The sequence below is a fragment of the Nelumbo lutea genome, chromosome 5, assembly GCF_056320005.1.
Source record: "Nelumbo lutea isolate HS-2025 chromosome 5, American lotus-T2T, whole genome shotgun sequence".
Taxonomy (NCBI): domain Eukaryota; kingdom Viridiplantae; phylum Streptophyta; class Magnoliopsida; order Proteales; family Nelumbonaceae; genus Nelumbo; species Nelumbo lutea.
Window position 1 is genome coordinate 19,288,473 of NC_142688.1, and position 16,528 is coordinate 19,305,000.

The 16,528-nt window shown below is 40.0% G+C and overlaps 2 protein-coding genes and 1 pseudogene across 21 annotated transcripts in view; 2 read left to right on the top strand and 1 right to left on the bottom strand.

The window, feature by feature from the left end:
* LOC148850769 (uncharacterized) overlaps positions 1-16,178 on the top strand; it is a 53,514-nt gene extending 37,336 nt beyond the window's left edge. The window contains exons 4-7 of one of the 11 annotated variants that reach the window (XR_016098856.1): positions 2,070-2,129; positions 2,244-2,296; positions 15,401-15,551; positions 15,671-16,178. Coding sequence is in view for 1 of the 11 variants with exons in the window: in XM_088943130.1 (XP_088799256.1) it covers positions 7,731-8,769; positions 9,096-9,133 (1,077 nt within the window). In the remaining 10 variants the exon portion in view is untranslated. Of the gene's footprint in view, positions 1-2,069; positions 8,770-9,095; positions 9,185-15,400 lie in introns of those variants that run through there. The other 10 variants (XR_016098857.1, XR_016098852.1, XR_016098854.1 and 7 more) reach the window with 10 other exon arrangements.
* The window catches only part of LOC148850770 (MADS-box transcription factor 23-like), a 59,984-nt gene that overhangs the window by 34,942 nt on the left and 8,514 nt on the right, over positions 1-16,528 (bottom strand). For all 10 annotated transcript variants that reach the window (XM_088943137.1, XM_088943140.1, XM_088943136.1 and 7 more), the window contains one exon: positions 2,117-2,195. In XM_088943137.1, coding sequence (XP_088799263.1) covers positions 2,117-2,195 — 79 coding nt within the window. The remainder of the gene's footprint in view (positions 1-2,116; positions 2,196-16,528) is intronic.
* LOC148850771 (CBL-interacting serine/threonine-protein kinase 25 pseudogene) lies at positions 11,168-14,331 on the top strand (annotated as a pseudogene).

Genomic DNA, 16,528 nt, shown 5'->3' on the forward strand with positions numbered 1-16,528 from the left:
CATTGTAGACTAGGTGATCTTGTTAAAATTTCCCAATTATTACACCAATATTGGTTGAGGATGAGGATTGTGAGAAAAAGAGCCCTATGTCTTGTCAAGTTATATTGTTCTTCTGGATCTTATAAATAAGATCTTTCAAGAACCAGGCTTCCATAAATCGTGTTGCCCCTAGATGGCCCTTAATTGTTGCCAGTTGTGTTGAACTCATATGACCGTTATCATCAGAACTGAGCTCTTAACAAAGATCTGCCATTACATTACTTGCATTAGTCTTCTATATCTGGCTTGGAGAAATAAATGGTGATTGTCTACTTTCCTGCTGGGTTTTTTTTCTTTTTTCTTTTTAACTGAGCAATGCTGGAGTCCTGACATTGAAAGGCTTCTCCTTTCTTCTAATCTACTTTTCAGCCTAGAGCATTAGATTGTTTAAGGAACTACATCTTTGTTGCTGCAACTTCACTGAAGTGACATTACATTGCCTAAATGCAGCTCAGCTAGATGGCTCAATTGCAGTTCGTTTGGCAGACTCCCTGTTCTAAATTATGCCTGTTAAGGGCAAGAATAACCAGAAATAATCCAAAATACTTATAAATTACATTTTCATTTTGGCTTTGGACTTGGGTCTTATCAAGTACTGGCCTGATCTCACTCTACCAGTATCTACTTGCCAGTCCTCTTTGATAGTTTGGTTAATAACTGATACTGTCTTAGTAGTAATCTGTTGCATGCCTGGTCTTTTGCGTAAAAGAGAGGGATCTTCCCTACTATCATATTCTCCATAATAAGGTCAGTAACAAGAAATATTTTCTGGGTTGCCTTCAATACAAACAAGGAAACAAGGAAAGAACCCGTGGAGAAAGAAACCGTTTTTCTTTCTGATACCTACACCAATGGCATTTTCTTTTAATCTTTGAGTGTTTTCATTGCTGGTCAATTTGAACTTTTAAGTGTCGTTTTTCTAGTTTGTCAAGTATCTGAGAAATAGGGTTAACTATCTCAACGGGTCAATCTAGGAAACTTATTAAAACATTGGTCAGCGCCTAGGCACCTGTTAGTCATTGCATCAGCTAGAGAGGCCTAAACAACTACTCATTGCTTTACCGTATTAATAACACTGCTATTGATAGTTGTTGGGACTAGGGAATTGGGTAGGATAGGTTGAATATGTAAGCCCATCTATATAGCTTTCTATCTGTAATTGAAGCACAATAATATAACACGCACAAGTACTCCTAGCAAATACCAGAGCATTCACTTGTAATTATGATGGGGGGGGGATGCGTAAGAGGTTTTCTCTCTTAGTGTGGCATATTTCACTTCAGTTGTGCAGGGAATGCAGCAATTCTGGGAACTAAAGGATAGCATCCAATGTTTTAGTGTCATATTTTGTTATCAAGTTGCTAGTTGCTGAATGATGGCAGCTAGGTTTTTGGAATTTTAACTGTTAAAAATCTGGTGTCAAGCCTTTCTAGACAAGAAATTTAAAATTTGAGTAAACGACCCAACTAAAGTTAGGATTACCTGTCCAAAAATTTAAAGGTAAAAAAGCTCAGAAAGAAAAATAGTTCAGGATCTAAATTATACATGAAATATGTTATTTATCATGATAGGAAAAGTGATATGTTACAGTTGAAGGGGGCTAGAAGAGTGAGGGGCAGACCAAAAAGGACTTCAGTGGAAGTAATAAGAAAGGATTTAAGCACCCATAATTTGATGACGGATATGGCACTTAACAGAACAGAATGGAGAAACAGGATGCATGTGGCTGATCCCATATAGTTGGGAGAAGGCTTAGATGATGATGATGATGATCTAAATTATACATGGTAAAGAACCAAGGTACCAGAAAAGGTCACATTACGTTATCTCTTGATCTCCAATCCAAAGTGTATCCTCATTTTCACTCCTATTATTATTAAATTTGCATTTCATATAATCTCCAATCCTAAGCTCATAGTTATGGTTCATATGCCTGGATTTTAGAATTGCCCATTTTACAGGTCCATTGGCAACCTTTTAGTCCTCCAATTGGGTAAAGTCATTTCTTTTGTATACTTCTATCATTGCAGGAACTGCCAGAAGAACAGAAAATGGAAAATGATTGTTGAATGAGTACCTTGATTTCTGAGGTTGGATTCAGTAGTTGATGATACTCCTCCTTTGTTTTGTTGTATCGTTCAATCACTGATTTCATGCTGATAACAGTGGAACAACTCCATGAGCTTAATAATTTATGATAACAGGTAATGACATCGCAATGAAGAAGACAAATGTAAAGAAAAGATATTAAACCATGGTAATGTAATACCTTTGTTAAGTTCTTTCTATTCAAATATTCTACACTTAATTAATTTATTTTTTTCAACTCCCATCTGAGGAACACTGGTCTACAAAATTAGTTTCATGATACATGTTTCTTCATGCAAGGGGACAATTACCTTTCTTGATAAAGAAAGGTAAATCATAGCTATTTCCTTTAACTTCAAATAACTTTAATTATTTTCCATTCAAACATTACAGCATAAGTTCTCTATGCAGGATGTGCTGATACTTAAATAAAACAGTACTTGATTGACATAAATTAGAGGTTTCACAGGATCACTTTAGGGTTGGAGTCTTGGAGATTGTGTGAAATAGGAAAAGTTCACCCATCAGAATCACAGGTCTTTGTGATGACACTATTTTTTTTTTTTTGTGTAATAATCAATTAAATGGTTTGAAGAACAAATTTCAGAAAAAAACCCTTGTTGTCCGCTCTCAAGAGAGTAACAGCACATAAAACATACACATTAACTTGTAATAATAAACTCCATTCTTATATTAATGGACTAATGAATATTTATAGATTCATAACTTTCTCCTAATTAACTAAGACTCCTAGTATGAATGTAATAGAACTTATATTAGTGCAAATGAATTTGCCAAAGAGGCAGATTCCATAAAGTAATAGCACTTAAGAATTGCCTGATAAAATCATCTTGGGATTTCTTCTTTATTGAGTTGATTTCTTTCTACTTTGGTATAGGGGGGGGGGGTAACGAGGCATTTCTACAGGCTACAGTGTGTTGTTTTATGAGTAGTAAAGCCTATATGATTGTTGAAATCATGTTTTAATGGTCCACGTATGTCTTACATTTCAATATTCTCATGGATCTTTGATGATTTAATATGTTTTTGAAATTGCTGCTGAACTTGAACGCAATATCTGTTCCATATCCTCAAGCTTGATCTCCAAATGCATTATAGGCCTTAAAAATGTGGATAAAGCTCTCCACATTGTCATTTTTTTCTGATTTAACCATATGTGTTTCTATGTAAGCTATGAGTTCCCTGTATATATTTCTTTTGTTGTTTTCTATGTAATCAAAGTAGTCTAGTGAGTGGCTTGGGTCTTGGATTTATGCTTTTTGCATGGGGGTATTTCTTCAAGGAACGATGTTGGAGCCAAATGCTTAGATATGTTTTTCCTTTTAATTTTATGTTTTTTTAGACAGTAGGGAATTTTTTTGTCCTTTTACATAACTTCTTTTAGGTCCAGCTGTGGTAGTAAATGTGTCACCTAGGTGACAAGGTGCCTAGGCTGAATGCCATGATTTGAATCAGAAAGGTGCTGTCTAGGCAACTAGATGCCTACCTAGGCAACAAAAAAAAAAGAAAAGAAAATGAATGGCTCATTGTAATATTATCAATATTGGCTGCACCTTATTAGTATGTGTATTTTTTTATCTTATCATATATTACTTATATTTTATTTTAAGGCTTTACTCAAATCAAATGAACCTTAACCCAAATTATTTGGGGTTGGCTACATTAATTCTGTCTCCTCACTATTCTCTACCAAGAGCCAGTTTTCTGTCAAATTATAAGTTTTCAGGTCATTTTCTACCACTTCAAACAAAGTTCGATTTTTCCCTTGCTCTTTTAGGTCCTTTACTTGGCCAATTGATTCTTCAATGATGCAGTCATTGATCATCAATACACTGGACAGAAACAATTTTGGTTTCTCTCCCTTATCTTGTCAATAATTGGAGCTCTTCCCAAGTCCTCTTAATACATTCATTTTTTGAACACATTGTTTCCTGATTTAAGGGTTTTGAGAAAGGGGAAAATAATTTTCTTATTTTTACTGAAATTAATCTTTCTCTTGAATATTTTATCAATATAAATTATTTTGTTCTTTAGTCTCAGTTTGGAAGGAGTACAAATAGAAATATGTATAGTGCAAATGCATACAAAATACAAGGTTTTGTACTCTACATATTTGTATTTGTAAGGCTCAGTTTGGAAGGAAGGTTCAGTTTGGAGAGAGTACAAATACAAATATGTAAAAAATAATACAAAATACAAGGTTTTGCACTCTACATATTTGTATTTGCACTCTTTCCACACTGAGCCTTAGCTGCTAATGATATTTTGACCTGCAACTTTTCTTTTAAATACCAATTATATATAATATTGTGTTCTAATTACTGAAAGTAATAGATTTAAAATGCTTATTTCTTTTTTCCTTTGTAAATTATGTCTAGTTCTAATGAATAAATGAATTTCATTGCATATTTAAAAAAGATTTCTTTTAGATATGATGATTTTCCATGTATTGAAATGAAATTCAGTGTGATAGTAAAAACCATTATTGTTTCTTCAATTTATATGCATGTTGTTTGATATACAAGTCCAGGGAACTGACCTAGAATTTAGCCTTCAGATTCATAGTTGTTATAAATCCATGGAACTGACCTAAGGAGTTTCTGTTTTCTGAATTATTAGTTTCTTAGGAGTTTAGTTGGCCTATGTGGTCTATATAAGATTATGCCATTATGGAGGAATCAGATAGTAACCCATTCAAGTTAGTGAGTGATTCCTGTGACCTAGTGTCAGTCTAGGGGCTCATCATGCTATTCCAGGTTTTCTTTCTCATCGATCTTTTTCTCCTCTCTAATATCCATTGCAACCATCATGAATCATCAATTTCTAGAGCAAACATGTTCAATCAGAAATTTTAAGTGCATGAATCAATGCAGATCAGTTCTTATAGTTAAATGTTCAAACCCTTAGCCATTCACTAATTTTTCTACTGAGGGGAACTCTTTTCTTTCATTGTCACTTCTAGTTTCACTGAAAACTAAATCTAGTCCATCTGTCTGCCATCTTTTAGCCACATCAACAAGCCTTGGAAACAGTTTTGCAAGGAGCTTTCATGGCAATACATGGAACTAAGAGTGGCAAATGGGTGGGTTGGGTTGGATTGGGTGCGGGTTGAGTACCAACCCACCCATATTTACCCATAATGCATTTGCCGCCCATATTTAAGTAGGTTAGTGGGTCACAGCCCACCCTGACCCTGACCCACCCTAATCCACCCATATGACCCACTGAACTTACTATATATTTACAAAATTGCTCTTCGTATATATAATCCATAAGCTTTCTAATTTAACTTAATTCCAGGCACTGTTCATTGTTTTCTTAATTCAAAGACTGAACTCACAGTGGTGGAATTCCTCCATCCCAACTTCTCTCTCTCTCTCTCTGTCTATCTTTCTCTTTCTTCTTTTTCTTATTCTCCTTCCTTTTTCTCTTCTCTTCTTCATTCCTCTCCTCCATTCTCCTTTCCACCATTTCTACTGAACCTGTGCAGACCATCCTCTATCCCATCCCCTCTCTCTCTTTCTCCCCTTTATATTATTTTTCTCCTTATTCTATTCCTATTCTCTCCACTACTCCGATCTCCAACCTATTTCTCCCCTTGTCCACTGCACACGAATCAGTCAAGTAGCCAAAGATTTTGAAAGTTGCAGACTGGTATCCTCTTGAATGTGATCATCAAAACTCTTATGGGCAATGACTGACTCTTTCCATCCAATCTTTGTATTCTAGATCTACAAAGTTAAGTACATAGTTAGGCTGATAGAGCAGGACAGCAGGTAGCTCCTTGCAATGCTAGTCAAATCATCACCCATTCTATTCCCAGCTTCAGCTGTGGTTCATCTCTTCTGCATTCAGTCACCCCAGCTGTGCTTCATCTGTCCTGGGTTTTCCCGTTCAATCAAACCCAGCTCATGTTTCAGACTAACAATGACCTCTGTTTCTGTCTCTGCTCAAATAACCAGAACTGTGGATTCTATTAGGGCTCGAATGGTAGAAGATAGGTGAATGTGAGAGAGATGAAAAATGAAGGGTAGCGGCAGCGACTGGTTCCCGTTTCTGTTTCAGATCCAGTAGTGGTGTGGTGAAGTTAGAAATGAACATGTTATGACCCAATGGCTACCCTTGACCCAACTGTCCCTGACCCTTTTCCCCTGACCCAAATCGGTTACTCAACCCATGATCCTCTGTTCAAATGGGTGGGTAAAATGAGTTCGGTCAGACTTTCCATCCCTACGTGGAACGAAGAAGAGATCATAGTGAATATTTCAATTAAAGTGGTACGCTGGGTCAAAATATGAGAGGAGCTTGCTCCCTTCTCAACAGATTATGTACTAATGGGTCAGCAGCGGGTGGCATCACCTTCTGCAACCTGTATTTCACCAGTGTAACCCTGGAATGTCTGGATTTGGAGGAGTATTTAAGGACAGCTTGGTATATGTAGAGAACACTGAAGTGGGCCCCACAGCTACAGTCCCACTGTGTTCGTAGGGTAGAAGATATTCTAGTCTGCCTAGGGTTAGCTATTGGTCATTTAGTTGTTTCAGTTGTTATTTATTTCAGTCTTTGTTTTACTCTATTTGTTATGTAAAGACTAAGGGCAGATCTGTCCTTTCCATGTAATGAGCATAACCTATAAATATTAATTAAAGTGGCGGCGGCAGAACATGAAGCTTCTGCTCCTCCTTTCAACCCTTGTGTTCTACTGCTTCTTCTCCCTCTTTCTCTTCTCTCCTCTTTCTTTCTGTTTATCTTCGATCCTGAGATTCATTAGGGTTCAAGACTGATAACAGTCCTGAACTTCTAGTTGGTATCAGAGCCAAGTTCTCTCATGTGAGTCTAGTCCAGCCGACCACATGAGAACCATCTAAGGCTGGAAGACTGAGAAAGCAGAGTTCGTTGACTGGTTCTTGGAGATCTCCAGAGGATTAGCAGCTGTTTGAAGAAGTATCACAGTTGTAGCAAGTTGGTGATCAGGAAGAATCAGAGAAGGCTAGGGTTCAGGTAACCTTGGTAGGTAGCGAACTGCATTCTACTGTAAGTTTTTTACTTTCTGAGAGAAGTAACATCAGAAAAGATAGGTTGGACCTATCCAGTAAGGGTGGCCGAACTACTCTAGGGTTTTACCTCTCTATTCTCTAGGGTTTCTCTAGGGTTTTGTCCTATCCCTACGGAAAACCCTAGTATTAGGCCGAAACTTGTGATCTTATTCCTGCGGCAAACCCTAGAATTCTCCTCAACATTGATCAGTTTTAGGGTTTCATATTAACCCTAATACAAACCTTATCCGTAAGGCTCTTAGGACTGATTAAAACCTCGAATTGGCTTCAGCATATCAGATTGCCCTTCAAACTGTGTTTCAGTCTTCTTTTGGGGTTTCAAACACTTTTGAAGGGGTGAAAACAGTTCGGACTGTTGCTGTTGTGTGTGGTTATTGATTTCAGATCAGTCTTATATATATTTCATGCACATCTATCGTGAGTACTGATTGGTTCTCCACTGATTTTGTGACTGTTGTTGGGACTTCTAGTGCTGGTTTTGACTGTAGTAACCATAATCTTTGATACTTCTGGTTCTTGACTGAAATGGAGCTTAAGAATCAGGCAGAAGGCAGTTTTGGGAACAACAGTTATGGTGGTGGTTCTGAGACAGGTTTTCAGATTACAACCGTAAAGTTTGATGGATCAAACTACTTGGAATGGGCCCAATCAGCCATGATGGCTATTGGGGGAAGGGGCAAAGTAGGGTATCTCTTGGGAGATGTAGCAGAACCTTCCAAGGGAGACCCTACGTATACCAAGTGGGTCCAAGAAAACTACTTGGTTATGACATGGCTCTGTAATTCAATGCAGCCCCATATCATCCGAAATTACTTATGGGCAAAGACAGCCAAGGAGATATGGAATGTGATGAAAGAGACTTACTCCCAACCCCTTAATGTTGCCAGAGCATATGAGTTGAAATGTGAGGTGAATGCCCTTAAACAAGGAGAGAAACCAGTGTCGGTCTATTTCTCTAACTTGCAGTCCCTGTGGCATGAGATTGATCACTTAGAGACTCTTGAGTGGGAGAGTCCCAAAGATGCTCAGATACATAGAAAGCACATTGAGACAAACAGAGTGTTTGAGTTTCTGGCAGGACTGAATTCAGAATATGATATTGTGAGGCAGCAGATCTTGACCAGAGATAGTGTGACCCTCTCTCAGGCATACTCCTTAGTGCACAATGAAGAGACCAGGAGGAAAGTCATGATGCAACCTCAGCCGCTTACACCTGCCTTGGTAGTTGTCAAACCCAAAACAGAGGGTGATTCAGAGAGGGACAGAAAGAAGGGAGATAAAAGGGATGTGGTGTGTGAGTATTGCAAGAAACCTAAACACACAAAAGAAACATGTTGGAAGCTGCATCCACATTTGGTCCCGGCAAAGTTGAGAAATAAAAGGAATAATGCTCATGTGGCTACAACTACTGATTCAACATCCTCATCTGGCACGAGAGGCACACCATTAGAGACTTTAGCTGCAGTTCGGGCAGCTCTAATACAATTGGAGAAGGAAGTTGGCAGTTCAGCTCAGTTACCGCAATCATCATCAGCTCCAGCTACATCGACCTTTGCACACTCAGGTACTCGAGCCTCAGCCTACCATGCCTCCGCTCCAGGTACTACTGAACCGTGTTGGGTAATAGATTCAGGTGCATCTGACCATATGACCAGCTTGCCCTCTCTATTTACTACTTATCACTTATCTTCTGGTAGGGATAAAGTATCTATAGCTGATGGTTCTCTTGTCCCTATTTCTGGCAAGGGTGACATCAAACTGTCAGATACTATATCCTTGTCCTTTGTCTTGCATGTTCCTAAACTGGATACTAACCTCCTTTCCGTCAGTAGCATTACCAAACATTTGAACTGCTCAGTAACTTTCTTTCTTGACCGATGTGTTTTTCAGGACATGGAGACGAAGAAGGTGATTGGGACTGGCTGTGAGACGAATGGGATCTATCTGCTCGGGGAGAGTTCTCGTCGGGAAGAGTTAGTGGATAAGAAGTTACTTGTTTCTCAAGTTGTAAGTCCGGTTATGTTGTGGCATAACCGATTGGGTCATTTGTCTTTTCGGTCCTTGAAGAGTCTGTTTCCTACTTTGTTTGAGTCTGTTGAGTCATCTCAGTTGAAGTGTGAAAGTTGTGAGTTGGCTAAACATTGTAGAAACTCTTATTCATTGAGTAATAAAAGGAGTAATAGTTCTTTTGATATTGTGCATACTGATGTTTGGGGGCCATATCACATTCCTTCTATGGGGGGGTACAGGTATTTTTTGCTATTTGTTGATGACCACACCCATTTTTCATGGGTTTATCTTATGCGATCACGAGATGAGGTGCCTGTCCTGACCCAAAACTTCCACCAAATGATTCTAACACAATTTGATGCCAGGATAAAAGTACTTAGATCTGATAATGCAAAGGAATACTTTGCTAAGCCATTGGCATCGTACCTCCTTAATCATGGGGTTATCCACTAGAGCATGTGTCCTCATACACCTCAGCAGAATGGGGTTGCAGAGAGGAAGAATAGGCACATCTTGGAGGTGGCTAGAAGTATTATGTTTACCTCCAATGTCCCTATTCGCTTCTGGGGTGATGCTATCCTTACGGCGGTATATCTTATTAATCGGATTCCTTCTCGGGTTCTTGATATGAAACCTCTTTTTTCCCTTCTATACCCCAATGAGGAGTTGTTCACTATTCCCCTCAAGACATTTGGTTGTACCTGTTTTGTTCAGCTTCTTGGTCCCAATCACTCCAAGTTTCAACCCAAGGCCTCCAAATGCATCTTTCTTGGTTATGCACAAACTCAAAAGGGTTATTGTTGTTATGATCCTGTTTCAGGGAAGAAGTTTGTATCCATGGATGTCACTTTCTTTGAGGAGACACCCTACTATTCTCGGGTCTCTCCTCAAGGGGAGAGTAGTGAGCGTGGAGATTTGGGTCTTTTTCTTCAGGAGGAGGAGGAGTGCAGTGAGGACAGGGTTAATACCTTTGGGGCTGTTCCCTTACCTATTCCAGTTGATGATGAGGGCTGTAGTAGCGAGGGTAGTCAAAGGGATCGGGAGTTGAGAGTCTATCATAGCGATGCAGGCAGATTGATCCTGGTCATCAGCAGTCCCAGCCAGCTACAATCTCTTCTGCGGCTCCAAGTCCAGATATTACAGTCCCAGGGCCCATAGAGACTCCTTCCATTGTTGCTACCTCACCCTATGCAGATGACCTTGACCTTCCCATTGCCCTCCGTAAAGGAAAACGACATTGCACCACATCTACAACCCACTGCATCTCCCAGTTTTTGTCCTATGATCGCCTATCTCCCTCCTATAGGTCCTATCTCACCTCTGTTGCTGATGTCCCTATTCCGAGAACAGTGCAAGAAGCCCTATCAGTCCCACAGAGACTCCTTCCATTGTTGCTACCTCACCCTCTGCAGATGACCTTGACCTTCCCATTGCCCTCTGTAAAGGAAAACGACATTGCACCACATCTATAGCCCACTGCATCTCCCAGTTTTTGTCCTATGATCGCCTATCTCCCTCCTACAGGTCCTATCTCACCTCTGTTGCTGATGTCTCTATTCCGAGAACAGTGCAAGAAGCCCTATCAGTCCCGGAGTGGAGAGGTGCAATGCAAGTTGAAATGGATGCCTTGTTGAAAAATAATACCTGGGAGCTAGTTGACTTGCCCAAAGGAAAGAAACCAGTTGGATGCAGGTGGGTATTTACTGTGAAGCATATTGCAGATGGTTCCATTGAGAGGTACAAAGCTCGGCTAGTTGCAAAGGGGTTCACTCAAACTTATGGTATAGATTACTTGGAGACATTTGCCCCGGTAGCCAAGATGACCACCGTTCGGGTTCTATTATCTCTTGCAGCAAGCTACACTTGGCCTTTGTACCAAATGGATGTTAAGAATGCTTTCCTGAACGGGGACTTGCAGGAAGAGGTCTACATGCAGTTGCCTCCTGGATTCTATGATACAGAGGCAGGTAAGAAAGTTTGTTGGCTCAATAAGGCTTTGTATGGTTTGAAGCAGTCACCTAGAGCTTGGTTCGACAGATTCAGATTAGCCCTTGGGAAGTTCGGTTATGTACAGGCCCAGTCAGATCATACATTATTCATCAAGAGGGTGGAGTCTCAGTGACACTACTTGCAGTTTATGTTGATGATATTGTGGTCACAGGAAACGACAACCATGAGATTGAGTCCCTCAAACAGCTTCTTCATCAAGAGTTTAAGGTGAAAGATCTGAGTACACTACGGTATTTTTTGGGTATTGAGGTTGCTAGATCTAAGCAGGGGATCTTTGTCTCTCAGAGGAAATATGTGTTAGATCTCTTGGCTGAAACTGGAAAGCTAGGTGTCAAACCTGCAGATACACCTATTGAACAGAACCACAGGATTATTGTAGAGAGTGGGGAGCTGCTTGAAGACAAAGTTATGTTCCAGCGGTTAGTGGGAAAGCTCCTATATCTATGCCTTACCTGACCAGACATCAGTTATGCCGTTAGTGTTATCAGTCAGTACATGCATTCTCCTAGAACCACACACCTTCTAGCAGCAGAAAGAATACTAGCATATTTGAAGAGATGCCCAGGTAGAGGTATACTATTCAAGAACAATGACCACATGAAGGTGGAAGTCTATACAGATGCCGATTGGGCTGGGAGTGTTGATGACAGAAGGTCTACCTCTGGATATTGTGCTCTTGTGGGAGGTAACCTAGTTTCTTGGCGGAGTAAGAAACAAAGTGTTGTCTCTCGATCCAGTGCTGAAGCTGAGTATAGGTCAATGGCTAATGGAGTGGCTGAAATTCTTTGGCTGAGATCACTACTTGAGGAGTTGGGTGTTGAGTATGAGAAGCCCCTGATGCTGTATTGTGATAATCAAGCGGCTATTAATATAGCACACAACCCAGTGCAGCATGACAGGACTAAACATATTGAAGTTGATCGACACTTTGTACGAGAGAGGGTCTCATCACAAGAAGTATGTCTCCCATACATCACCTCCAATATGCAACTGTCAGATATCCTCACTAAAGCTGTATCACGGAAGAAGCTAGAGGCAGATCTATCCAAGTTGGGAATGATAAACATTTATTCCCAACTTGAGGGGGAGTGTAGAGAACACTGAAGTGGGCCCCACAGCTATGGTCCCACTGTGTTTGTAGGGTAGAAGATATTCTAGTCTGCCTAGGGTTAGCTATTGGTCATTTAGTTGTTTCAGTTGTTATTTATTTCAATCTTTGTTTTACTCTTTTTGTTATGTAAAGACTAAGGGCAGATCTGTCCTTTCCATGTAATGAGCATAACCTATAAATATTAATTAAAGTGGCGGCGACAGAACATGAAGCTTCTGCTCCTCCTTTCAACCCTTGTGTTCTACTGCTTCTTCTCCCTCTTTCTCTTCTCTCCTCTTTCTTTCTGCTTATCTTCGATCCTGAGATTCATTAGGGTTCAAGACTGATAACAGTCCTAAACTTCTAATGTATATTCATGCATGAATCAGGCCCTACAGGATGGGGGAATTCACTAGAGCAGAAGTGTTAGCAGCGTTTAAGGCCTAAATGTGGCCACAATCTGTGAATTTAGGAATTTATTGGTAGAAGGGGATACAAGGATGGTGGTGGGTTGGCTAAGGAAGTAAGGGGTGAAAGTATTGGCTTGTGGACCACATGAACGCATTAAGGGTTCATAGTTGATAGAACTCGGTTAGTTTGAAAATGATTGTAACAGACACAGGCAGCTGAGTCAGGGCTATTTATTGATGTGCATGGATACAAAATGTTGTACATAATTATTTTAACATTGAATTAATATTTACTGTTAACAATTAAAAAAAAGTCTGGGAAACAGTTCCTGAAAATTTCAAGCTTAAATTTTCCCTTTACAATGTTGTTCTAAATACCTTACGCTGCATTTGTTTGAGGTGTAAATTCAAATTTTACACCAGGGAAAAATGTGAACCGGTTTAGTGATGGATGGATATTAGGACCGGATGATTTTGAAAATTTACATTGGTCACATTTGGTTTCCCATGGTGTAAATTTTCAAACTGGGTCTCGACGGTAGGAACTCAATACGGGCGAGAGCGTTTCCATCAAAGTGATAAGCAAGGACCAGGTCAAGAAGGAAGAATTAATGGAGCAGATCGCGTGGGAGATCTCCATCATGCGTCTGGTCCACCATCCCAACGTTGTTGAGCTCAAGGAAGTCATGGCGACAAAATCGAAGATCTTCTTTATTATGGAGTACGTTGGAGGTGGTGATCTCTTCACTAAGGTCTATAGAGGGAAGCTCAAGGAGGACGTTGCTCGAAAGTATTTCCAGCAATTGATCAGCGCTGTTGATTTCTGCCGCAGTAGGGGCATCTCTCACCATGATCTGAAACCCGAGAATCTCCTCTTTGATGAGAACGGAAATCGCAAAATCTTTGATTTCGGGTTATTTGCTCTACCAGAGCTGCTCCTCAACGACGGACTCCTACACAAGCAATGTGGGACGCCGGCCTATGTGGCCCCCAAGATTCTAAGGAAAAAAGGGTGCAACGGATCGAAAGTGGATCTCTGGTCTTGTGGGGTCATTCTCTACGTATTGCTTGCCGGATTCCTTCCTTTCCAGGACAAGAACATGATGATGTACCGGAAAGTTTTCCAAGCAGCACCTACGTGTTGCTCTGGGTGAGGGAGCGAGCGATGGAGGCTGAGTAGATCTGCAACACCTCAAATCCCTCTGATTCGTTGTTGTTTGGTACCAACCTGAGTGAAGGAGATACAAATCTGCAACACCGATTCTTACGCTAGTGAAGAAACTTGCGGCATGGAGGCTGAGCAGAGCACCCAGGTTGAAGACTGATCGGAGAAGGGGAGAAGGGGAGAATGGGGAAAGTTGAAGACCGATGGTAGGTACGAAAAGACGAGAGTGAAACCAGGAGGAAGAAGAAGAACAAGGAGAGAGAGAGAGAGAGAGAGAGAGAGAGAGAGAGAGAGAGATGTAATAAATACATTGAAATTTTTGATGTATTTATTACATCGATTATCGATGTAATTCAACGGTAACATGCAATTTTACACCGATTTTTGGTGTAAAATTACATGTTTACCAAATGCTTGCAAAATCGAACCGGGGTAAAAACTTCTACCAAGCGCAGCCTTAGTTTTCTCTGGACTTTAGTTTCAGCTTTAGATTCCATTCCTAGACTTAGTTTTCCCTTTACCATAACCCTGAGTCATGCTCATCCTACATCATTTGGCATTTGAGCAGTTAGTCCTACATCAAGGTATATAGACCAAAATGCTATTAATCACATTGACACACTGAAACTTTTTATATTCCTGTAAAAGTCTTCTATTACACGGCCACACTGTAGCCTTAGCCAACTTTCATGCTCTCATGAAACAGTCCAACCTATAAGCTTAAGCTGTTAGGTGAGGTCTCCAAGTCAGTTTTTATTCTCTGAAACATACTATTCTGGAACATATTCTGAATGTGTTGAATTGCAAACATCTATAAGTCAAACTGAATCTTGGGAAGCTGGCCAAGATAACCATCTAATTGAATTATCAAACTGTTCATTGAGCTCCTTTACATGGTACAACAGGGTAGTTACCATTCAATTACTTGCACTTTTCCAGAATATATCAATGGTTGGTCCCTCTTTAAACTTTTAGACATTGCTAATGTATGTAAGACTGTTTTCATGGGAAACTGTGGACATCCAAACTCCCTGATGCAACCACCAAACTGTCTATTGAACTATCTCTGTCACATGCCAAAAGTGGTTCACTTCGACATCTGATTGGATAAAGTTATTGCCTGAGTTGCTTCTTAACAAGCATTGGTTGGAAAACCCCCTTTCCCTTTTGGTGCTGTCAAACCTTTAGGAATTTGTCTGTCTTAATCTCTGACCAAATGTTGTCATCTGCTCAAGAGTAATATAGGTGACATTTTTTCAATACTATTGGACTTAGTTCAGAGTCACCTGTCTTATGCAGCTCTGAACTAAGATACTATTGGACTTCTGTGTAGTATGGTTTCTTGGTGAATGGATGAATCTCAACCTTCACGGTGTGAGTCTGTCCATTGTATAATCCTAAACCCTTCACACGTTTTAATTTCTATGTGCCATTTTGTCATGCAAACTCTGAGGATGTGATGCTTACCAAACTGAATCCTTTATACTGGTCTTCTAAATTGTATTTTCAGATGTCTTACAAATGTCAGATTTAAAAATGAATATAGATTCTGATGAGAGAACCGCTCACCGCAGAAGCCCCTTAGAGGGTGGCTTAACCTCCTGAAATGGTTAGGTGATGGAAGAGCAGGGGTGAGGAAGAAGATAAGAGGAGGGAGAAAGGTAGTCATTCACTCATTCCACTTACACAATTGGGGCCTTATATAGCTGGCCTTCCAATACAATCATGGAGAGAATATCTTCATGTGGCATTGTAACTAACTCTGATAGAGGATCTGCAGACGTGGCATGCTAGCCCCTTCGTCTTCTAGTGAAGTGATCAGTGATGGGAGGGTGGCCTGCACCAGCTACTGAGCTCGAGCTAACTTCCTCATGGGCTGTTTGGGCTTAACAACAGACTGTTAATGGAAATTATAGTTATTTCACTCAAGGTTTGGTAGTACTAAAGTTGTCCTTGTGATGGCACTATCTAATTTCTTCTGATCTACCAAGGGTCTTCTATTGGTTATCTTTGGTTATGGGCCATTCTTCTCTTCTAATATGAAGGTATGTTACATTTAAATGCAAAATCGCCAACATCTTCCCGCAGTTTGATGTAGCTTGACCACAAATATGCAATCCTGAATTTTTAAGATGGAATCAAGTCTTTTCTCATGGCATTGGAATATCAAACAGCTGGCTTGTTTATGGTCATCAGAGTTGCTCAATTCTCATTTGTTTGGTGCAACCTCTGAGAAAAAAATGCAACTGTTTTTGTCTGCCTATATAAACCCAAAACCTCTCTTTTCAGCAACTTTCTCCTTGCATTTGGAGAGCTAATGACATCATACAAAGTAGTGTGAACTAATTACCCTTTTCTCTTCTCTAATTTTAGAAGGCTGAAGGGTAACTTTAGATGTTATGTCATTCAGATATTCAAATAGGTTTGACTATGATACCGGAAAGGTTTCGTAGCAATCAAACGGTATCATAAAAAGTTGTAACCAATCAGGTCTTATTTATCATAATTCATGGGCGGTGGAGTTGATTGGTCAAAATTATCCTAGTATCATGTCTTTCTGGCAGCATAAATTTTTTTCTCATTATACCAAGAAAATTGAATCAAAGTGGATAGGGGGATGAAATTTTTACCTGGAGGT